At 46.0% G+C, this 25573-nt stretch overlaps 1 protein-coding gene across 1 annotated transcript in view; it reads left to right on the top strand.

Annotated features, from left to right (window-relative positions):
- LOC129839621 (general transcription factor 3C polypeptide 1-like) overlaps positions 1–25573 on the top strand; it is an 88968-nt gene that overhangs the window by 38462 nt on the left and 24933 nt on the right. Inside the window, exons 10-18 of the mRNA XM_055907149.1 lie at positions 360–505; positions 740–882; positions 1794–1875; positions 5549–5661; positions 5790–5849; positions 8851–8944; positions 9402–9574; positions 17817–19092; positions 19327–19673. Of these exons, the coding sequence (XP_055763124.1) occupies positions 360–505; positions 740–882; positions 1794–1875; positions 5549–5661; positions 5790–5849; positions 8851–8944; positions 9402–9574; positions 17817–19092; positions 19327–19673 (2434 nt within the window). The remainder of the gene's footprint in view (positions 1–359; positions 506–739; positions 883–1793; positions 1876–5548; positions 5662–5789; positions 5850–8850; positions 8945–9401; positions 9575–17816; positions 19093–19326; positions 19674–25573) is intronic.

The following is a 25573-nucleotide window of genomic DNA, read 5'->3' on the forward strand; positions in this document are numbered from 1 at the left end:
AATTCTGTCACTAAAACTATTAATACAGCATTATGTGGGTTGAATACTGAAACTATTAATACAGCATTATGTGGGTTGAATACTGTAACTAAAACTATTAATACAACTCCCATTGTGGTTGGCGTCCTGAGTGGTGCAGCGGTCTGAGGCACCACGTCGCGGCGGTCTGAGGCGTCACTACAGACCCGGGTTTGATCCCAGGCTGTGTCGCAGGCGGCCGTGACCCGGGAGGCACAATTGGCCCAGCATTTTCTGGTTAGGGGAGGGTTTGGCCGCCCAGGATGATAATGATAATTATAGTGTGTGTGTGTGTGTGTGTGTGTGTGTGTGTGTGTGTGTGTGTGTGTGTGTGTGTGCAGTCGAGGTTAGAAAGCGGGCTGCAGTCCACGATGCAGCAGACCACAAAGCTCTGAAGATGATGACCAGACGGAGAGTAACATGGAGCGTCAGGGAGGACTCTGTACTCATCCTCTGTAGAGTCGCTTCACACTTCCTTAACCGCAAGGTAGACACACCCACTGGCACACGCACACTTCTCATGATGTGATGTCACACTTCAACATCTTTCTCTGTCTGTCTCTCTCTGTCTCTCTCTCTCTGTCTCTCTCTCTGTCTCTCTCTCTGTCTCTCTCTCTGTCTCTCTCTTTGTCTCTCTGTCTGTCTGTCTCCAGCTCAAGCTTCTGTTGTCTTGTAGTCCTGGTTCTGCTGGTTCTGTGTGTTTTAGAACTCTGTGTTGTAGCTCCGCAGGCCCTTCGTCCCGTGGTGTGTAGTGAGGGATCTGCTCCACGCAGAGTTTGATGAGTCTCTGGATAAAACCTCTCCGTCTGTTGGAAGACGATCACGTTACATCCTGAAGAACCCCCAGACATATCTCAACTACAAGTAAGTTACATACTGAAGAACCCACAGACACACCTAATCCTACTGTATTAGTGTGGTTGGTTAGCTCCTCTCTCTGTAGGAGGAGTTGTGTTATTGTAGTTTTGGGCCTACTGTATTAGTGGGGTTGGTTAGCACCTCTCTCTGTAGGAGGAGTTGTGGTATTGGGCCTACTGTATTAGTGGGGTTGGTTAGCACCTCTCTCTGTAGGAGGAGTTGTGGTATTGTAGTTTTGGGCCTACTGTATTAGTGGGGTTGGTTAGCACCTCTCTCTGTAGATAGTTGTGGTATTGTAGTTTTGGGCCTACTGTATTAGTGGGGTTGGTTAGCACCTCTCTCTGTAGATAGTTGTGGTATTGTAGTTTTGGTCCTACTGTATTAGTGGGGTTGGTTAGCACCTCTCTCTGTAGATAGTTGTGGTATTGTAGTTTTGGTCCTGCTGTATTAGTGGGGTTGGTTAGCACCTCTCTCTGTAGGAGGAGTTGTGGTATTGTAGTTTTGGGCCTACTGTATTAGTGGGGTTGGTTAGCTCCTCTCTCTGTAGGAGGAGTTGTAGTTTTGGGCCTACTGTATTAGTGGGGTTGGTTAGCACCTCTCTCTGTAGGAGGAGTTGTGTTATTGTAGTTTTGGGCCTACTGTATTAGTGGGGTTGGTTAGCACCTCTCTCTGTAGGAGGAGTTGTGGTATTGTAGTTTTGGGCCTACTGTATTAGTGGGGTTGGTTAGCTCCTCTCTCTGTAGGAGGAGTTGTAGTTTTGGGCCTACTGTATTAGTGGGGTTGGTTAGCACCTCTCTCTGTAGGAGGAGTTGTAGTTTTGGTCCTACTGTATTAGTGGGGTTGGTTAGCACCACCTTCAATCAGCAGGATGTAGGACTTCTCAAGGTTACTGTCTGTAACGCTGTGTTGTCCTGTAGGATCTGTCTGGCGGAGGTGTACCAGGACAAGCCTCTGATAGCAACACTACAGGGAAGGAAACACGACCCCAACGACCCCACGGTAACACACACACACCACCCGTCTGTTCACGACCCCAACGACCCCACGGTAACACACACACCACTCGTCTGTTCACGTCCCCACGGTAACACACACACACACACCACCCGTCTGTTCACGTCCCCACGGTAACACACACACACACACCACTCGTCTGTTCACGTCCCCACGGTAACACACACACACCACCCGTCTGTTCACGACCCCACGGTAACACACACACACACCACCCGTCTGTTCACGACCCCAACGACCCCACGGTAACACACACACACCACTCGTCTGTTCACGTCCCCACGGTAACACACACACACCACCCGTCTGTTCACGACCCCACGGTAACACACACACACACCACCCGTCTGTTCACAACCCCAACGTCCCCACGGTAACACACACACACTACCCGTCTGTTCACAACCCCAACGTCCCCACGGTAACACACACACACTACCCGTCTGTTCACAACCCCAACGTCCCCACGGTAACACACACACACTACCCGTCTGTTCACAACCCCAACGTCCCCACGGTAACACACACACACTACCCGTCTGTTCACAACCCCAACGTCCCCACGGTAACACACACACACCACCCGTCTGTTCACAACCCCAACGTCCCCGCGGTAACACACACACACCACCCGTCTGTTCACAACCCCAACGACCCCACGGTGACACACACACACCACCCGTCTGTTCACGACCCCAACGACCCCACGGTAACACACACACACCACCCGTCTGTTCACAACCCCAACGACCCCATGGTAACACACACACACCACCCGTCTGTTCACTACCCCAACGACCCCACGTTCACCTCATGGTTCAGGGGGCAGTAGATTGAGAGGTTGGGTCAGAGGGCAGTAGATTGAGAGGTTGGGTCAGGGGGCAGTAGATTGAGAGGTTGGGTCAGGGGTCAGTAGATTGAGAGGTTGGGTCAGTAGATTGAGAGGTTGGGTCAGAGGGCAGTAGATTGAGAGGTTGGGTCAGGGGGCAGTAGATTGAGAGGTTGGGTCAGTAGATTGAGAGGTTGGTTCAGAGGGCAGTAGATTGAGAGGTTGGGTCAGGGGGGCAGTAGATTGAGAGGTTGGGTCAGTAGATTGAGAGGTTGGGTCAAGGGGGCAGTAGATTGAGAGGTTGGGTCAGGGGGCAGTAGATTGAGAGGTTGGGTCAGTAGATTGAGAGGTTGGGTCAAGGGGGCAGTAGATTGAGAGGTTGGGTCAGTAGATTGAGAGGTTGGGTCAAGGGGGCAGTAGATTGAGAGGTTGGGTCAAGGGGGCAGTAGATTGAGAGGTTGGGTCAGGGGTCAGTAGATTGAGAGGTTGGTTCAGAGGGCAGTAGATTGAGAGGTTGGGTCAGGGGGCAGTAGATTGAGAGGTTGGTTCAGAGGGCAGTAGATTGAGAGGTTGGGTCAGGGGGCAGTAGATTGGGTCAGAGGGCAGTAGATTGAGAGGTTGGGTCAGGGGGCAGTAGATTGAGAGGTTGGGTCAGGGGGCAGTAGGTTGAGAGGTTGGGTCAGGGGGCAGTAGGTTGAGAGGTTGGGTCAGGGGGCAGTAGGTTGAGAGGTTGGGTCAGGGGGCAGTAGATTGAGAGGTTGGTTCAGAGGGCAGTAGATTGAGAGGTTGGGTCAGGGGGCAGTAGATTGAGAGGTTGGGTCAGGGGGCAGTAGATTGAGAGGTTGGGTCAGGGGGCAGTAGATTGAGAGGTTGGGTCAGGGGGCAGTAGATTGAGAGGTTGGGTCAGGGGGCAGTAGATTGAGAGGTTGGGTCAGGGGGCAGTAGATTGAGAGGTTGGGTCAGGGGGCAGTAGATTGAGAGGTTGGGTCAGGGGGCAGTAGATTGAGAGGTTGGGTCAGGGGGCAGTAGATTGAGAGGTTGGGTCAGGGGCCAGTAGATTGAGAGGTTGGGTCAGAGGGCAGTAGGTTGAGAGGTTGGGTCAGGGGGGCAGTAGATTGAGAGGTTGGGTCAGGGGGGCAGTAGATTGAGAGGTTGGGTCAGGGGGGCAGTAGATTGAGAGGTTGGGTCAGGGGGGCAGTAGATTGAGAGGTTGGGTCAGGGGGCAGTAGATTGAGAGGTTGGGTCAGGGGGCAGTAGATTGAGAGGTTGGGTCAGGGGGGCAGTAGATTGAGAGGTTGGGTCAGGGGGGCAGTAGGTTGAGAGGTTGGGTCAGTAGATTGAGAGGTTGGGTCAGGGGGGCAGTAGATTGAGAGGTTGGGTCAGGGGGGCAGTAGATTGAGAGGTTGGGTCAGTAGATTGAGAGGTTGGGTCAGGGGGGCAGTAGATTGAGAGGTTGGGTCAGGGGGGCAGTAGATTGAGAGGTTGGGTCAGGGGGGCAGTAGGTTGAGAGGTTGGGTCAGTAGATTGAGAGGTTGGGTCAGGGGGGCAGTAGATTGAGAGGTTGGGTCAGGGGGGCAGTAGATTGAGAGGTTGGGTCAGTAGATTGAGAGGTTGGGTCAGGGGGGCAGTAGATTGAGAGGTTGGGTCAGGGGGGCAGTAGATTGAGAGGTTGGGTCAGTAGATTGAGAGGTTGGGTCAGGGGGGCAGTAGATTGAGAGGTTGGGTCAGGGGGGCAGTAGATTGAGAGGTTGGGTCAGTAGATTAAGAGGTTGGGTCAGAGGGGGCAGTAGATTGAGAGGTTGGGTCAGGGGGGCAGTAGATTGAGAGGTTGGGTCAGTAGATTGAGAGGTTGGGTCAAGGGGGCAGTAGATTGAGAGGTTGGGTCAGGGGGGCAGTAGATTGAGAGGTTGCATCAGTAGATTGAGAGGTTGGGTCAAGGGGGCAGTAGATTGAGAGGTTGGGTCAGGGGGGCAGTAGATTGAGAGGTTGGGTCAGGGGGGCAGTAGATTGAGAGGTTGGGTCAGCGGGGCAGTAGATTGAGAGGTTGGGTCAGTAGATTGAGAGGTTGGGTCAAGGGGGCAGTAGATTGAGAGGTTGGGTCAGGGGGGCAGTAGATTGAGAGGTTGGTTCAGGGGGGCAGTAGATTGAGAGGTTGGGTCAGGGGGGCAGTAGGTTGAGAGGTTGGGTCAGTAGATTGAGAGGTTGGGTCAGGGGGGCAGTAGATTGAGAGGTTGGGTCAGGGGGGCAGTAGATTGAGAGGTTGGGTCAGTAGATTGAGAGGTTGGGTCAGGGGGGCAGTAGATTGAGAGGTTGGGTCAGGGGGGCAGTAGATTGAGAGGTTGGGTCAGTAGATTGAGAGGTTGGGTCAGGGGGGCAGTAGATTGAGAGGTTGGGTCAGGGGGGCAGTAGATTGAGAGGTTGGGTCAGTAGATTAAGAGGTTGGGTCAGAGGGGGCAGTAGATTGAGAGGTTGGGTCAGGGGGGCAGTAGATTGAGAGGTTGGGTCAGTAGATTGAGAGGTTGGGTCAAGGGGGCAGTAGATTGAGAGGTTGGGTCAGGGGGGCAGTAGATTGAGAGGTTGCGTCAGTAGATTGAGAGGTTGGGTCAAGGGGGCAGTAGATTGAGAGGTTGGGTCAGGGGGGCAGTAGATTGAGAGGTTGGGTCAGGGGGGCAGTAGATTGAGAGGTTGGGTCAGCGGGGCAGTAGATTGAGAGGTTGGGGCAGTAGATTGAGAGGTTGGGTCAGATTGATACCGGCATTACTGCTCGACCATCCAGGACAAAGGTTTTGTGTATTTGTTTGTTAGTTAATCTGTGTGTGTGTGTTCCAGGAATGTTCTACAGTGTTCCGTGAGTTTGTGTCGTTACTCAGACAGAAGTTTAGCTCCGCCTCCGGGTCGTGTGATGTTACCATCCCTGACACCAAGACACAGCTGTTCTCACGGTAACACTGACACTCATACACACTTATAAAAACACACACACCTCACTGTAACGCAAACACACAGATGGAACATCTAATGAAAACCCACTCCTGTGCAGTCCTATTGGCCAACGTGTGTTGTCATTTAGGTTTAAGGTGTACACCTTGGAGGACATGTCAGATGAGAACACCAAGGACTCTCTCAACAGGTATGAGATGCAACAATACCACTGTCTGACATGAATATAAATACATGACGACGATACAACTGTCTGACGACGATACAACTATCTGACAACGATACAACTGTCTAATGACGATACGACTATCTGACAACGATACAACTGTCTAATGACGATACGACTATCTGACAACGATACAACTGTCTAATGACGATACAACTGTCTAATGACGATACAACTATCTGACAACGATACAACTGTCTAATGACGATACAACTGTCTAATGACGATACAACTATCTGACAACGATACAACTGTCTGACGACGATACGACTGTCTGACGACGATACAACTGTCTAATGACGATACAACTATCTGACAACGATACAACTGTCTAATGACGATACAACTATCTGACAACGATACAACTGTCTAATGACGATACGACTGTCTGACGACGATACAACTGTCTAATGACGATACAACTATCTGACAACGATACAACTGTCTAATGACGATACAACTGTCTAATGACGATACAACTATCTGACAACGATACAACTGTCTGACGACGATACAACTGTCTAATGACGATACAACTATCTGACAACGATACAACTATCTGACAACGATACAACTGTCTAATGACGATACGACTGTCTAATGACGATACGACTGTCTGACGACGATACAACTGTCTAATGACGATACAACTATCTGACAACGATACGACTGTCTGACGACGATACAACTGTCTAATGACGATACGACTGTCTGACGACGATACAACTGTCTAATGACGATACAACTATCTGACAACGATACAACTGTCTAATGACGATACAACTATCTGACAACGATACAACTGTCTAATGACGATACAACTGTCTAATGACGATACAACTGTCTAATGACGATACAACTGTCTAATGACGATACAACTGTCTAATGACGATACAACTGTCTAATAACGATACAACTATCTGACAACGATACAACTGTCTGACGACGATACGACTGTCTGACGACGATACGACTGTCTAATGACGATACAACTATCTGACAACGATACAACTGTCTGACGACGATACGACTGTCTAATGACGATACGACTGTCTAATGACGATACGACTGTCTAATGACGATACAACTGTCTAATGACGATACAACTGTCTAATGACGATACGACTGTCTAATGACGATACAACTATCTGACGACGATACGACTGTCTAATGACGATACGACTGTCTAATGACGATACGACTGTCTAATGACGATACAACTATCTGACGACGATACGACTGTCTAATGACGATACGACTGTCTAATGACGATACAACTATCTGACGACGATACGACTGTCTAATGACGATACAACTGTCTAATGACGATACGACTGTCTAATGACGATACAACTATCTGACGACGATACGACTGTCTAATGACGATACGACTGTCTAATGACGATACGACTATCTGACGACGATACGACTGTCTGACAACGATACGACTGTCTAATGACGATACAACTATCTGACAACGATACAACTGTCTAATGACGATACAACTATCTGACGACGATACGACTGTCTAATGACGATACGACTGTCTGACAACGATACAACTGTCTAATGACGATACAACTATCTGACGACGATACGACTGTCTAATGACGATACGACTGTCTAATGACGATACGACTGTCTGACAACGATACAACTGTCTAATGACGATACAACTATCTGACAACGATACGACTGTCTGACGACGATACAACTGTCTAATGACGATACGACTGTCTGACGACGATACAACTGTCTAATGACGATACAACTATCTGACAACGATACAACTGTCTAATGACGATACGACTGTCTGACAACGATACAACTGTCTAATGACGATACGACTGTCTGACGACGATACGACTGTCTGACGACGATACGACTGTCTGACGACGATACAACTATCTGACAACGATACAACTGTCTAATGACGATACGACTGTCTGACGACGATACGACTGTCTGACGACGATACAACTGTCTAATGACGATACAACTGTCTGACGACGATACGACTGTCTAATGACGATACGACTGTCTAATGACGATACCACTGTCTGACGACGATACAACTGTCTAATGACGATACAACTATCTGACAACGATACAACTGTCTAATGACGATACGACTGTCTGACGACGATACAACTGTCTAATGACGATACAACTGTCTGACAACGATACAACTGTCTGACGACGATACAACTGTCTAATGACGATACAACTATCTGACAACGATACAACTGTCTAATGACGATACAACTGTCTGACGACGATACAACTGTCTAATGACGATACGACTGTCTGACGACGATACGACTGTCTGACGACGATACGACTGTCTGACGACGATACGACTGTCTGACGACGATACGACTGTCTGACGACGATACGACTGTCTGACGACGATACAACTGTCTAATGACGATACGACTGTCTGACGACGATACGACTGTCTGACGACGATACGACTGTCTGACGACGATACAACTGTCTAATGACGATACGACTGTCTGACGACGATACAACTATCTGACGACGATACAACTGTCTAATGACGATACAACTATCTGACAACGATACAACTATCTGACGACGATACGACTGTCTAATGACGATACGACTGTCTGACGACGATACGACTGTCTGACGACGATACGACTGTCTGACGACGATACGACTGTCTGACGACGATACGACTGTCTGACGACGATACAACTGTCTGACGACGATACGACTGTCTGACGACGATACGAGTACCTGACATGAATATAAATACATGACAACAATACAACCATCTAAAAACGATTTAAAGAAATAGTAATATTTTTAAGTAGTCAAGTTGAGGACAAATTCTTATTTAAAAGGATGGTTTGAATATAAATACATGACGACAATTATCCTACTATGTTTTCTTTCTTTAATGGTTGTGTGTCTCTGTCTCTCTCTCTTTGTGTTCCAGTATTGAGGACGTCCACTCCCTGGTGTTGAATAATCTGATCCAGAGCACATTGGCCATGTCCAACTCTCAGATGAAATGCTGCCGATCCTTCCAGGTATACACACACACACACACACCACACACACACACACACACGCACACACAAAATTATAGACCCAAGGAAATCAAATGTCCCTGCGTATTTACAGATCATTGAAGGTATATCAACGGTTCTAACACTGAATTCATTATTACATTTCAGAAGGATGGTTGGTTATGGGAAGATGTTTAAGTTGAGAAGCATGAAAGTATTTTCTCTCTCTCTCTGCCTCTCTCTGCCTCTCTCTATCCCCTCTCTCTCTCTCTCTCTCTCTCTCTCTCTCTCTCTCTATCCTCTCTCTCTCTCTCTCTCTCTCTCTCTCTCTCTCTCTCTCTCTCTCTCTCTCTCTCTCTCTCTCTCTCTCTTTCGCTGCCTCTCTCTCTCTCTGCCTCTCTCTGCCTCCCTGTCCCCATCTCTTTTTCCCTGTCCCTCACCACCTCCCTCTCTCTCCCCCTCCCTCCCCTTTCTCCAGACCTTCCATACCTACAGTAGGTACCGTCAGGATGTTCTGTGTCAGGTGTTTGTCCAGTGTAGGAAGAAGGGATTGGTCAACAGACGAAGGATCAGTCAACTGTGTGGCCCCAATAAGAACCGTGCCCTACCCATTCTGCCCATGTCTTACCAACTGTCTCAGAGCTACTACAGGTTAGTAACACTACTACAGGTTAGTAACACTACTACTAGTTACTACAGGTTAGGAACACCCATTCTGCCCATGTCTTACCAACTGTCTCAGAGCTACTACAGGTTAGTAACACTACTACTAGTTACTACAGGTTAGTAACACCCATTCTGCCCATGTCTTACCAACTCTCAGAGCTACTACAGGTTAGTAACACTACTACTAGTTACTACAGGTTAGTAACACCCATTCTGCCCATGTCTTACCAACTGTCTCAGAGCTACTACAGGTTAGTAACACTACTACTAGTTACTACAGGTTAGTAACACCCATTCTGCCCATGTCTTACCAACTGTCTCAGAGCTACTACAGGTTAGTAACACTACTACTAGTTACTACAGGTTAGTAACACTACTAATAGTTACTACAGGTTAGTAACACCCATTCTGCCCATGTCTTACCAACTGTCTCAGAGCTACTACAGGTTAGTAACATTACTACAGGTTAGTAACACTACTACTAGTTACTACAGGTTAGTCACACCCATTCTGCCCATGTCTTACCAACTGTCTCAGTTACTACAGGTTAGTAACACCCATTCTGCCCATGTCTTACCAACTGTCTCAGAGCTACTACAGGTTAGTAACACTAATACAGGGTAGTAACACTACTACTAGTTACTACAGGTTAGTAACACCCATTCTTCCCATGTCTTACCAACTGTCTCAGAGCTACTACAGGTTAGTAACATTACTACAGGGTAGTAACACTACTACTAGTTACTACAGGTTAGTAACACCCATTCTGCCCATGTCTTACCAACTGTCTCAGAGCTACTACAGGTTAGTAACACTACTACTAGTTACTACAGGTTAGTAACACCCATTCTGCCCATGTCTTACCAACTGTCTCAGAGCTACTACAGGTTAGTAACACTACTACTAGTTTCTTCAGGGTAGTAACACTACTACTAGTTACTACAGGTTAGTAACACTACTACTAGTTACTACAGGTTAGTAACAATATGACAGGTTAGTAACACGACTACTAGTTACTACAGGTTAGTAACACTACTACTAGTTACTACAGGTTAGTAACACTACTACTAGTTACTACAGGTTAGTAACACTACTACAGGTTAGTAACACTACTACTAGTTACTACAGGTTAGTAACAATACGACAGGTTAGTAACACTACTACTAGTTACTACAGGCTAGTAACACTACTACTAGTTACTACAGGTTAGTAACACTACTACTAGTTACTACAGGTTAGTAACACTACTACAGGTTAGTAACACTACTACTAGTTACTACAGGTTAGTAACAATACGACAGGTTAGTAACACTACTACTAGTTACTACAGGTTAGTAACACTACTACTAGTTACTACAGGTTAGTAACACTACTACAGGATAGTAACACTACTACTAGTTACTACAGGTTAGTAACAATACGACAGGTTAGTAACACTACTACTAGTTACTACAGGTTAGTAACACTACTACTAGTTACTACAGGTTAGTAACACTACTACTAGTTACTACAGGTTAGTAACACTACTACTAGTTACTACAGGTTAGTAACACTACTACTAGTTACTACAGGTTAGTAACACTACTACTAGTTACTACAGGTTAGTAACACCCATTCTGCCCATGTCTTACCAACTGTCTCAGAGTTACTAACACTACTACTAGTTACTACAGGTTAGTAACAATACGACAGGTTAGTAACACTACTACTAGTTACTACAGGTTAGTAACACTACTACTAGTTACTACAGGTTAGTAACACCCATTCTGCCCATGTCTTACCAACTGTCTCAGAGCTACTACAGGTTAGTAACACTACTACTAGTTTCTTCAGGGTAGTAACACTACTACTAGTTACTACAGGTTAGTAACACTACTACTAGTTACTACAGGTTAGTAACAATATGACAGGTTAGTAACACGACTACTAGTTACTACAGGTTAGTAACACTACTACTAGTTACTACAGGTTAGTAACACTACTACTAGTTTCTTCAGGTTAGTAACACTATTACTAGTTACTACAGGTTAGTAACACTACTACTAGTTACTACAGGTTAGTAACACCCATTCTGCCCATGTCTTACCAACTGTCTCAGAGTTACTAACACTACTACTAGTTACTACAGGTTAGTAACAATACGACAGGTTAGTAACACTACTACTAGTTACTACAGGTTAGTAACACTACTACTAGTTACTACAGGTTAGTAACACTACTAATTTGTAAGTCGCTCTGGATACGAGCGTCTGCTAAATGACTTAAATGTAAATGTAAATGTAACTACTACAGGTTAGTAACACTACTACTAGTTACTACAGGTTAGTAACACTACTACTAGTTACTACAGGTTAGTAACACCCATTCTGCCCATGTCTTACCAACTGCCTCAGAGTTACTAACACTACTACTAGTTACTACAGGTTAGTAACAATACGACAGGTTAGTAACACTCCTACTAGTTACTACAGTTTAGGAACACTACTACTAGTTACTACAGGTTAGTAACACTACTACTAGTTACTACAGGTTAGTAACACTACTACTAGTTACTACAGGTTAGTAACACTACTACTAGTTTCTTCAGGTTAGTAACACTACTACTAGTTACTACAGGTTAGTCACACCCATTCTGCCCATGTCTTACCAACTGTCTCAGTTACTACAGGTTAGTAACACCCATTCTGCCCATGTCTTACCAACTGTCTCAGAGCTACTACAGGTTAGTAACACTAATACAGGGTAGTAACACTACTACTAGTTACTACAGGTTAGTAACACCCATTCTTCCCATGTCTTACCAACTGTCTCAGAGCTACTACAGGTTAGTAACATTACTACAGGGTAGTAACACTACTACTAGTTACTACAGGTTAGTAACACCCATTCTGCCCATGTCTTACCAACTGTCTCAGAGCTACTACAGGTTAGTAACACTACTACTAGTTACTACAGGTTAGTAACACCCATTCTGCCCATGTCTTACCAACTGTCTCAGAGCTACTACAGGTTAGTAACACTACTACTAGTTTCTTCAGGGTAGTAACACTACTACTAGTTACTACAGGTTAGTAACACTACTACTAGTTACTACAGGTTAGTAACAATATGACAGGTTAGTAACACGACTACTAGTTACTACAGGTTAGTAACACTACTACTAGTTACTACAGGTTAGTAACACTACTACTAGTTTCTTCAGGTTAGTAACACTATTACTAGTTACTACAGGTTAGTAACACTACTACTAGTTACTACAGGTTAGTAACACCCATTCTGCCCATGTCTTACCAACTGTCTCAGAGTTACTAACACTACTACTAGTTACTACAGGTTAGTAACAATACGACAGGTTAGTAACACTACTACTAGTTACTACAGGTTAGTAACACTACTACTAGTTACTACAGGTTAGTAACACTACTAATTTGTAAGTCGCTCTGGATACGAGCGTCTGCTAAATGACTTAAATGTAAATGTAAATGTAACTACTACAGGTTAGTAACACTACTACTAGTTACTACAGGTTAGTAACACTACTACTAGTTACTACAGGTTAGTAACACCCATTCTGCCCATGTCTTACCAACTGCCTCAGAGTTACTAACACTACTACTAGTTACTACAGGTTAGTAACAATACGACAGGTTAGTAACACTCCTACTAGTTACTACAGTTTAGGAACACTACTACTAGTTACTACAGGTTAGTAACACTACTACTAGTTACTACAGGTTAGTAACACTACTACTAGTTACTACAGGTTAGTAACACTACTACTAGTTTCTTCAGGTTAGTAACACTACTACTAGTTACTACAGGTTAGTAACACTACTACTAGTTACTACATGTTAGTAACACTACTACTAGCTACTACAGGTTAATAACACTACTACTAGTTACTACAGGTTAGTAACACCCATTCTGCCCATGTCTTACCAACTGTCTCAGAGTTACTAACACTACTACTAGTTACTACAGGTTAGTAACAATACGACAGGTTAGTAACACTACTACTAGTTACTACAGGTTAGTAACACTACTACTAGTTACTACAGGTTAGTAACACTACTACAGGTTAGTAACACTACTACTAGTTACTACAGGTTAGTAACAATACGACAGGTTAGTAACACTCCTACTAGTTACTACAGGTTAGGAACACTACTACTAGTTACTACAGGTTAGTAACACTACTACTAGTTACTACAGGTTAGTAACACTACTACTAGTTACTACAGGTTAGTAACACTACTACTAGTTACTACAGGTTAGTAACACTACTACAGGTTAGTAACACTACTACTAGTTACTACAGGTTAGTAACAATACGACAGGTTAGTAACACTACTACTAGTTACTACAGGTTAGTAACACTACTACTAGTTACTACAGGTTAGTAACACTACTACTAGTTACTACAGGTTAGTAACACTACTACTAGTTTCTTCAGGTTAGTAACACTACTACTAGTTACCACAGGTTAGTAACACTACTACTAGTTACTACAGGTTAGTAACACCCATTCTGCCCATGTCTTACCAACTGTCTCAGAGTTACTAACACTACTACTAGTTACTACAGGTTAGTAACAATACGACAGGTTAGTAACACTACTACTAGTTACTACAGGTTAGTAACACTACTACTAGTTACTACAGGTTAGTAACACTACTACAGGTTAGTAACACTACTACTAGTTACTACAGGTTAGTAACAATACGACAGGTTAGTAACACTCCTACTAGTTACTACAGGTTAGTAACACTCCTACTAGTTACTACAGGTTAGGAACACTACTACTAGTTACTACAGGTTAGGAACACTACTACTAGTTACTACAGGTTAGTAACACTACTAGTTACTACAGGTTAGTAACACTACTACAGGGTTGTAACACTACTACTAGTTACTACAGGTTAGGAACACTACTACTAGTTACTGCAGGTTAGTAACACTACTACTAGTTACTACAGGTTAGTAACACTACTACTAGTTACTACAGGTTAGTAACACTACTACTAGTTACCACAGGTTAGTAACAATACTACAGGGTAGTAGCACTACCACTCGTTGCTACAGGTTAGTAACAATACTACTAGTTGCTACATGTTAGTACCACTACTACAGGTTAGTAACAATACGACAGGTTACTAACACTACTACTAGTTACTACAGGTTAGTAACACTACTACTAGTTACTACAGGTTAGTAACACTACTACTAGTTACTACAGGTTAGTAACACTACTAGTTACTACAGGTTAGTAACACTACTACAGGGTAGTAACACTACTACTAGTTACTACAGGTTAGTGACACTACTACTAGTTACTACAGGTTAGTAACATCCATTCTGCCCATGTCTTACCAACTGTCTCAGAGTATCACTACTACAGGGTAGTAACACTACTACTGGCTACTACAGGTTAGTACCACAACTACTAGTTACTACAGGTTAGTAACACTACTAGTTAGTACAGGTTAGTAACACTACTACAGGTTAGTAACACTACTACTAGTTACTACAGGTTTTGAACACTACTACAGGGTAATAACACTACTACTAGTTACTACAGGTTAGTAACACTACTACTAGTTACTACAGGTTAGTAACACTACTACTAGTTACTACAGGTTAGTAACATTACTACAGGTTGGTAACACTACTACTAGTTACTACAGGTTGGTAACACTACTACAGGGTAGTAACACTACTACTAGTTACTACAGGGTAGTAACACTACTACTAGTTACTACAGGGTAATAACACTACTACTAGTTACTACAGGTTAGTAACAATACTACAGGGTAGTAACACTACTACTAGTTACTACAGGGTAGTAACACTACTACTAGTTACTACAGGGTAATACCACTACTACTAGTTACTACAGGGTAATACCACTACTACTAGTTACTACAGGGTAATACCACTACTACTAGTTACTACAGGGTAATACCACTACTACTAGTTAATACAGGTTAGTAACACTACTACTAGTTACTACAGGTTAGTAACACTACTACTAGTTACTACAGGGTAGTAACAATACTACAGGGTAGTAACACTACTACTAGTTACTACAGGGTAATACCACTACTACTAGTTACTACAGGTTAGTAACACTACTACTAGTTACTACAGGTTAGTAGCACTGCTACGCGTTACTAGGGGTTAGTAGCACTGCTACAAGTTACTAGGGGTTAGTAGCACTGCTACAAGTTACTAGGGGTTAGTAGCACTGCTACTAGTTACTACATTACATTACATTTAAGTCATTTAGCAGACGCTCTTATCCAGAGCGAGTTACTACGGGTTAGTAACACTGCTATGAGTTACTACGGGTTAGTAACACTGCTATGAGTTACTAGGGGTTAGTAACACTGCTATGAGTTACTAGGGGTTAGTAGCACTGCCACGAGTTACTAGGGGTTAGTAACACTGCCACGAGTTACTAGGGGTTAGTAACACTGCTCCGAGTTACTAGGGGTTAGTAACACTGCTCCGAGTTACTAGGGGTTAGTAGCACTGCCACGAGTTACTAGGGGTTAGTAGCACTGCCACGAGTTACTAGGGGTTAGTAACACTGCCACGAGTTACTAGGGGTTAGTAACACTGCTCCGAGTTACTAGGGGTTAGTAACACTGCTCCGAGTTACTAGGGGTTAGTAACACTGCCACGAGTTACTAGGGGTTAGTAACACTGCCACGAGTTACTAGGGGTTAGTAACACTGCCACGAGTTACTAGGGGTTAGTAACACTGCCACGAGTTACTAGGGGTTAGTAACACTGCTACGAGTTACTAGGGGTTAGTAACACTGCCACGAGTTACTAGGGGTTAGTAACACTGCCACGAGTTACTAGGGGTTAGTAACACTGCCACGAGTTACTAGGGGTTAGTAACACTGCCACGAGTTACTAGGGGTTAGTAACACTGCCACGAGTTACTAGGGGTTAGTAACACTGCCACGAGTTACTAGGGGTTAGTAACACTGCCACGAGTTACTAGGGGTTAGTAACACTGCCACGAGTTACTAGGGGTTAGTAACACTGCCACGAGTTACTAGGGGTTAGTAACACCGCCACGAGTTACTAGGGGTTAGTAGCACCGCCACGAGTTACTAGGGGTTAGTAGCACCGCCACGAGTTACTAGGGGTTAGTAGCACCGCCACGAGTTACTAGGGGTTAGTAACACTGCCACGAGTTACTAGGGGTTAGTAGCACTGCCACGAGTTACTAGGGGTTAGTAGCACTGTTACGAGTTACTAGGGGTTAGTAGCACTGTTACGAGTTACTAGGGGTTAGTTACACTGCCATGAGTTACTAGGGGCTTTAGTAGTAGTACTACTGCTAATTAGTAACATGGTCAAGTAATCGTAATAATTTGAATTGGTAACATTGTATCAAGAGGTTTGGTTAATTCCATTCTCCCAAATTAACTTCCTGAAAATTAAATTGCCTTCTTGCAGAAATTGGTTTTCACCTGGCCTTTTCTCACCACCTCTTTCCCTCACTTCCTCCCCCCTCTCTCCCTCACCTCCTCCCCCTCCCCCCTCTCTCCCTCACCTCCTCCCCCTCCCCCCCCCCCTCCCCCCCCCTCTCTCCCTCACCTCCTCCCCCCTCCCCCCCCCCCCTCTCTCCCTCACCTCCTCCCCCACTCTCTCCCTCACCTCCTCCCCCACTCTCCTCTCTCCCTCACCTCCTTCCCCACTCTCCTCTCTCCCTCACCTCCCCCACTCTCCTCTCTCCCTCACCTCCTCCCCCTCCCCCCTCCCTCCCTCACCCCCTCCCCCACTCTCCTCTCTCCCTCACCCCCTCCCCCACTCTCCTCTCTCCCTCACCCCCTCCCCCACTCTCCTCTCTCCCTCACCTCCTCCCCCACTCTCCTCTCTCCCTCACCTCCTCCCCCACTCTCCTCTCTCCCTCACCTCCTCCCCCACTCTCCTCTCTCCCTCACCTCCTCCCCCTCCCCCCTCTCTCCCTCACCTCCTCCCCCTCCCCCCTCTCTCCCTCACCTCCTCCCCCTCCCCCTCCCCCTCTCTCCCCCACCTCCTCCCCCACTCTCCTCTCTCCCTCACCTCCTCCCCCTCCCCCCTCTCTCCCTCACCTCCTCCCCCACTCTCCTCTCTCCCTCACCTCCTCCCCCTCCCTCCTCTCTCCCTCACCTCCTCCCCCACTCTCCTGTCTCCCTCACCTCCTCCCCCACTCTCCTCTCTCCTGTAGGTGTTTTACATGGCGTCTGCCCACGGGTCTGTGTACAGAGGTGTTTGACTTCATGCAGGCCTTGAGTGAGAATGGGACTGGAGACAACTACCCTTCCACGGTCTTCATACATGAAGGAAAGGAGAAGGAGAAGAGAGAAGGCATGGAGAAAGAGAGGGGGGAGGAGGGCATGGAGAAAGAGAGGGGGGAGGAGGGCATGGAGAAAGAGAGGGGGGAGGATTGCATGGAGAAAGAGATGGGGGAGGAGGGCATGGAGAAAGAGAGAGGGGAGGAGGGCATGGAGAAAGAGATGGGGGAGGAGGGCATGGAGAAAGAGATGGGGGAGGAGGGCATGGAGAAAGAGAGGGGGGAGGAGGGCATGGAGAAAGAGATGGGGGAGGAGGGCATGGAGAAAGAGATGGGGGAGGAGGGCATGGAGAAAGAGATGGGGGAGGAGGGCATGGAGAAAGAGATGGGGGAGGAGGGCATGGAGAAAGAGAGAGGGGAGGAGGGCATGGAGAAAGAGATGGGGGAGGAGGGCATAGAGAAAGAGAGGGGGGAGGAGGGCATGGAGAAAGAGAGAGGGGAGGATTGCATGGAGAAAGAGAGGGGAATGGAGGGCATGGAGAAAGAGAGAGGGGAGGAGGGCATAGAGAAAGAGAGGGGGGAGGAGAATATAGATAAGGAAAGAGGGGAGGAGGAGAGAGAGAAAGATGAAGATATGGAGACAGAAGAGAGAGGGAAGAACACAGAGAACGAGACAGAAGAGAGAGGGAAGAACACAGAGAACGAGACAGAAGAGAGAGGGAAGAACACAGAGAACGAGACAGAAGAGAGAGGGAAGAACACAGAGAACGAGACAGAAGAGAGAGGGAAGAACACAGAGAACGAGACAGAAGAGAGAGGGAAGAACACAGAGAACGAGACAGAAGAGAGAGGGAAGAACACAGAGAACGAGACAGAAGAGAGAGGGAAGAACACAGAGAACGAGACAGAAGAGAGAGGGAAGAACACAGAGAACGAGACAGAAGAGAGAGGGAAGAACACAGAGAACGAGACAGAAGAGAGAGGGAAGAACACAGAGAACGAGACAGAAGAGAGAGGGAAGAACACAGAGAGCGAGCACAACGCACCCCACAACCAGAACCAAGCGGAAGAACAGGTCTCGTCTTTTACCATCCATGGAGTTGAATCTACCTCCAGGGACCCTGCCTCCGGTCCTCTCACCCAGACGGAGGAGCCTGAGTCAGCTACAGCACCCGGCCTTGACCCCTCTCTCCCTCTGGATCTCACGGAGGTGGGTTTAGTTCCCTTGTGGTTTGTAGTGTTTAAGAGTGAGATGTTTCCTCTACAAAGATGAAATGCCACTTCAAAAACATAGCAGCAACAGTCTTCACATTAACTTCTAGCCCTGATGCTGATGCCTCTATGTTCAGTTCACACACTGTTTAATTAGCTATAATGAGATCACCTGTATAAGATTAAAGTACTTAATACATGTTCTGTTAATTAAATCACGTGTTCTCTCCAGACGCTGCAGTTCCCTCTGGAGTCCCCGGAGGGCGCCACTCTGCCCTCTCTCAGTCTGATGACTCAGGGTCTGCAGTTCCCTCTGGAGTCCCCGGAGGGCGCCACTCTGCCCTCTCTCAGTCTGATGACTCAGGGTCTGCAGTTCCCTCTGGAGTCCCCGGAGGGCGCCACTCTGCCCTCTCTCAGTCTGATGACTCAGGGTCTGCAGTTCCCTCTGGAGTCCCCGGGAGGCGCCACGCTGGCCTGTCTCAGTCTGATGACTCTGGGTCTGCTGTCAGTCCACGTCTCCATACCTGAACACATAGTGGTATTGGACAGCACCATGGTGGACAAAGACGTGGTGAAGAGGTACACACCTACACACACATCTACACACACCTACACACACACACCTCTACACACACCTCTACACACAAACCTAAACACACACCTACACACACAGCTACACACACAGCTACACACACATCTACACACACCTACACACACACCTACACACACACCTACACACAAACCTAAACACACACCTACACACACAGCTACACACACATCTACACACACACCTACACACAAACCTAAACACACAGCTACACCCACCTACACACACATCTACACACACACACCTCTACACACAAACCTAAACACACAGCTACACCCACCTACACACACAGCTACACACACATCTCTACACACACCTCTACACACAAACCTAAACACACAGCTACACCCACCTACACACACAGCTACACACACATCTCTACACACACCTCTACACACAAACCTAAACACACAGCTACACCCACCTACACACACATCTACACACACACACCTCTACACACACCTCTACACACAAACCTAAACACACAGCTACACCCACCTACACACACATCTACACACACACACCTCTACACACACCTCTACACACAGACGCCTACTCACAGACGCCTACTCACAGACGCCTACTCACAGACGCCTACTCACAGACGCCTACTCACAGACGCCTACTCACAGACGCCTACTCACAGACGCCTACACACAGACGCCTACACACAGACGCCTACACACAGACGCCTACACACAGTCCCCTACGTATGTATTTGGACAGTGAAGCTAAAACATTTAACTTGGCTCTGTACTCCAGCATTGTGAAAGTATTTCATATAGTTATCAGTATTGCATTAGGATCCTCATTAGCTGTGGCGATTGCATTAGGATCCTCATTAGCTGTGGCGATTGCATTAGGATCCTCATTAGCTGTGGCGATTGCATTAGGATCCTCATTAGCTGTGGCGATTGCATTAGGATCCTCATTAGCTGTGGCGATTGCATTAGGATCCTCATTAGCTGTGGCGATTGCAGTAGGATCCTCATTAGCTGTGGCGATTGCATTAGGATCCTCATTAGCTGTGGCGATTGCAGTAGGATCCTCATTAGCTGTGGCGATTGCATTAGGATCCTCATTAGCTGTGGCGATTGCAGTAGGATCCTCATTAGCTGTGGCGATTGCAGTAGGATCCTCATTAGCTGTGGCGATTGCATTAGGATCCTCATTAGCTGTGGCGATTGCAGTAGGATCCTCATTAGCTGTGGCGATTGCATTAGGATCCTCATTAGCTGTGGCGATTGCAGTAGGATCCTCATTAGCTGTGGCGATTGCAGTAGGATCCTCATTAGCTGTGGCGATTGCAGTAGGATCCTCATTAGCTGTGGCGATTGCAACAGCTACTCTTCCTGGGGTCCACACAGAACATGAAACATGACGACATACAGAACATTACTAGACAACAACAGGACAGAATTACATACATTTAAAATAAGACATACACTTTCACTACTCAGCTCCCCTGATGTGAACAGAGCGGTCATTCATGAATCAGTTCACTCCTTGTTCAGTTCCCCTGATGTGAACAGAGCGGTGAATCATGAATCAATTCACTCCTGGCTCAGCTCGCCTGATGTGAACAGAGCGGTGATTCATGAATCAGTTCACTTCTGGCTCAGCTCGCCTGATGTGAACAGAGCGGTGATTCATGAATCAGTTCAGTTCCCCTGATGTGAACAGAGCGGTGATTCATGAATCAGTTCACTCCTGGCTCAGCTCGCCTGATGTGAACAGAGCGGTGAATCATGAATCAGTTCACTCCTTGTTCAGTTCCCCTGATGTGAACAAAGCTACATATCATTGAGCTTCACTGAAGGTGTAATGGGTAATGGGTCTCCTGGGGTTAAATGCAGTCAGATAACAGTTACCTCCTGTAATGGGTCTCCTGGGGTTAAATGCAGTCAGATAACAGTTACCTCCTGTAATGGGTCTCCTGGGGTTAAATGTAGTCAGATAAGTTACCTCCTGTAATGGGTCTCCTGGGGTAAAATGTAGTCAGATAACAGTATCCTCCTGTAATGGGTCTCCTGGGGTTAAATGCAGTCAGATAACAGTTACCTCCTGTAATGGGTCTCCTGGGGTTAAATGTAGTCAGATAAGTTACCTCCTGTAATGGGTCTCCTGGGGTTAAATGTAGTCAGATAAGTTACCTCCTGTAATGGGCCTCCTGGGGTAAAATGTAGTCAGATAACAGTTACCTCCTGTAATCGGCCTCCTGGAGTGAGTGAGACTGATTTGACATGGCAGGTAGGTCCATGCCATCATGGCGGCTCTATATAAGACTGATTTAACATGGCAGGTAGTTCCATGCCATCACGGCTCTATATAAGACTGATTTGACATGACAGGTAGTTCCATCATGGCTCTATATAAGACTGATTTAACATGGCAGGTAGGTCCATGCCATCATGGCTCTATATAAGACTGATTTAACATGGCAGGTAGTTCCATCATGGCTCTATATAAGACTGATTTAACATGGCAGGTAGGTCCATGCCATCATGGCTCTATATAAGACTGATTTAACATGGCAGGTAGTTCCATCATGGCTCTATATAAGACTGATTTAACATGGCAGGTAGTTCCATCATGGCTCTATATAAGACTGATTTGACATGGCAGGCAGGTCCATGCCATCATGGCTCTATATAAGACTGATTTAACATGGCAGGTAGGTCCATGCCATCATGGCTCTATATAAGACTGATTTAACATGGCAGGTAGGTCCATGCCATCATGGCTCTATATAAGACTGATTTAACATGGCAGGTAGGTCCATGCCATCATGGCTCTATATAAGACTGATTTAACATGGCAGGTGGTTCCATCATGGTTCTATATAAGACTGATTTAACATGGCAGGTAGGTCCATCATGGCTCTATATAAGACTGATTTAACATGGCAGGTAGGTCCATGCCATCATGGCTCTATATAAGACTGATTTAACATGGCAGGTAGGTCCATGCCATCATGGCTCTATATAAGACTGATTTAACATGGCAGGTGGTTCCATCATGGCTCTATATAAGACTGATTTAACATGGCAGGTGGTTCCATCATGGTTCTATATAAGACTGATTTAACATGGCAGGTGGTTCCATCATGGCTCTATATAAGACTGATTTAACATGGCAGGTAGGTCCATGCCATCATGGCTCTATATAAGACTGATTTAACATGGCAGGTAGGTCCATGCCATCATGGCTCTATATAAGACTGATTTAACATGGCAGGTGGTTCCATCATGGCTCTATATAAGACTGATTTAACATGGCAGGTGGTTCCATCATGGCTCTATATAAGACTGATTTAACATGGCAGGTGGTTCCATCATGGCTCTATATAAGACTGATTTAACATGGCAGGTAGTTCCATCATGGCTCTATATAAGACTGATTTAACATGGCAGGTGGTTCCATCATGGCCCTATATAAGACTGATTTAACATGGCAGGTGGTTCCATCATGGTTCTATATAAGACTGATTTAACATGGCAGGTGGTTCCATCATGGCTCTATATAAGACTGATTTAACATGGCAGGTGGTTCCATCATGGCTCTATATAAGACTGATTTAACATGGCAGGTGGTTCCATCATGGCCCTATATAAGACTGATTTAACATGGCAGGTGGTTCCATCATGGTTCTATATAAGACTGATTTAACATGGCAGGTGGTTCCATCATGGCTCTATATAAGACTGATTTAACATGGCAGGTGGTTCCATCATGGCTCTATATAAGACTGATTTAACATGGCAGGTGGTTCCATCATGGCCCTATATAAGACTGATTTAACATGGCAGGTGGTTCCATCATGGCTCTATATAAGACTGATTTGACATGGCAGGTCATGCCATCATGGCTCTATATAAGACTGTGTGTTGCCTGGAATGAGTGTTTGATTTGAGGACTGTGAAGAGACCCCCTGGTTGCCTGGTGGGGCACCTCTGTCCGTCAGACGTGTGTGTTAGTTGATTTGAATAGACAATTTTTATTTCTTATCAAAACAAGAAGTGATGCAATCAGTCTCTCCTCGACTGTCCAGGAGAGACTGACATGCATACTGTTGACGTTAGCCCTCTGTGAACATGGAAGGGCAAGACATACTGTTGACGTTAGCCCTCTGTGAACATGGAAGGGCAAGACATACTGTTGACGTTAGCCCTCTGTGAACATGTACTGTTGACGTTAGCCCTCTGTGAACATGTACTGTTGACGTTAGCCCTCTGTGAACATGTACTGTTGACGTTAGCCCTCTGTGAACATGTACTGTTGACGTTAGCCCTCTGTGAACATGTACTGTTGACGTTAGCCCTCTGTGAACATGTACTGTTGACGTTAGCCCTCTGTGAACATGTACTGTTGACGTTAGCCCTCTGTGAACATGTACTGTTGACGTTAGCCCTCTGTGAACATGTACTGTTGACGTTAGCCCTCTGTGAACATGGAAGGGCAAGACATACTGTTGACGTTAGCCCTCTGTGAACATGTACTGTTGACGTTAGCCCTCTGTGAACATGTACTGTTGACGTTAGCCCTCTGTGAACATGTACTGTTGACGTTAGCCCTCTGTGAACATGTACTGTTGACGTTAGCCCTCTGTGAACATGTACTGTTGACGTTAGCCCTCTGTGAACATGTACTGTTGACGTTAGCCCTCTGTGAACATGGAAGGCCAAGACATACTGTTGACGTTAGCCCTCTGTGAACATGGAAGGCCAAGACATACTGTTGACGTTAGCGCTCTGTGAACATGGAAGGGCAAGACATACTGTTGACGTTAGCCCTCTGTGAACATGGAAGGGCAAGACATACTGTTGACGTTAGCCCTCTGTGAACATGGAAGGGCAAGACGTACTGTTGACGTTAGCCCTCTGTGAACATGTACTGTTGACGTTAGCCCTCTGTGAACATGTACTGTTGACGTTAGCCCTCTGTGAACATGTACTGTTGACGTTAGCCCTCTGTGAACATGGAAGGCCAAGACATACTGTTGACGTTAGCCCTCTGTGAACATGGAAGGCCAAGACATACTGTTGACGTTAGCCCTCTGTGAACATGGAAGGGCAAGACATGCTGTTGACGTTAGCCCTCTGTGAACATGGAAGGGCAAGACATACTGTTGACGTTAGCCCTCTGTGAACATGGACTGTTGACGTTAGCCCTCTGTGAACATGGAAGGGCAAGACATGCTGTTCCGGGGGCGGCTGCAGGTCTCCTAGGTCCTTCGTTGCAGCACCTGACCACATCACTGGGCGGTAAATCCAGATAAAAGTAGAACCGGCAGGACTTGTTTGGTCGACTGTGGTGTTTAGAATGCTCAGCATCTCTATCACAGACAGACCTCTCTCCATCTTTACAACCGTTCAACCAATATGTTTTGACCGGGACAGTGTCACAGTCTAAGGTGACACTAATAAGTTTTAGTCTCCTCAACGTGCTCAACAGCTGCATCGTTCATTACCAGATTTAGCTGAGTTCTACAACTTAGGGAATTATTTTTTTTTTACCAATTGCAAATGCTTTTAGTCTTCGATATATTCAGGACTAGTTTATTTCTAGCCACACATTGTAAAAGTGCAGTGTAATGTGTTGTTTTACGCGGTTTCCTTCAAATGGGAGACGAGATGCATGAAGTGCTTCCATTTAAAAATGGTTAAACCGTTATGGATGAAAATACCCTCAAAAGGAGACGTTCTGTAATGTCGCCTCATATAAAACATTTGATCTCAAATCCAAAATGCTGGAGTATAGAGACAAATTCAAAGTTTTATCTTTCCAGTCCAAATAAATAAATAGGGAAGTTCCGTATTCTCATATTTACTGACACCCTGTCTGTCTCTCTCTGCCCCTGTCTGTCTCTCTC

Source organism: Salvelinus fontinalis, chromosome 40 (assembly GCF_029448725.1).
Source record: "Salvelinus fontinalis isolate EN_2023a chromosome 40, ASM2944872v1, whole genome shotgun sequence".
NCBI classification, from domain to species: domain Eukaryota; kingdom Metazoa; phylum Chordata; class Actinopteri; order Salmoniformes; family Salmonidae; genus Salvelinus; species Salvelinus fontinalis.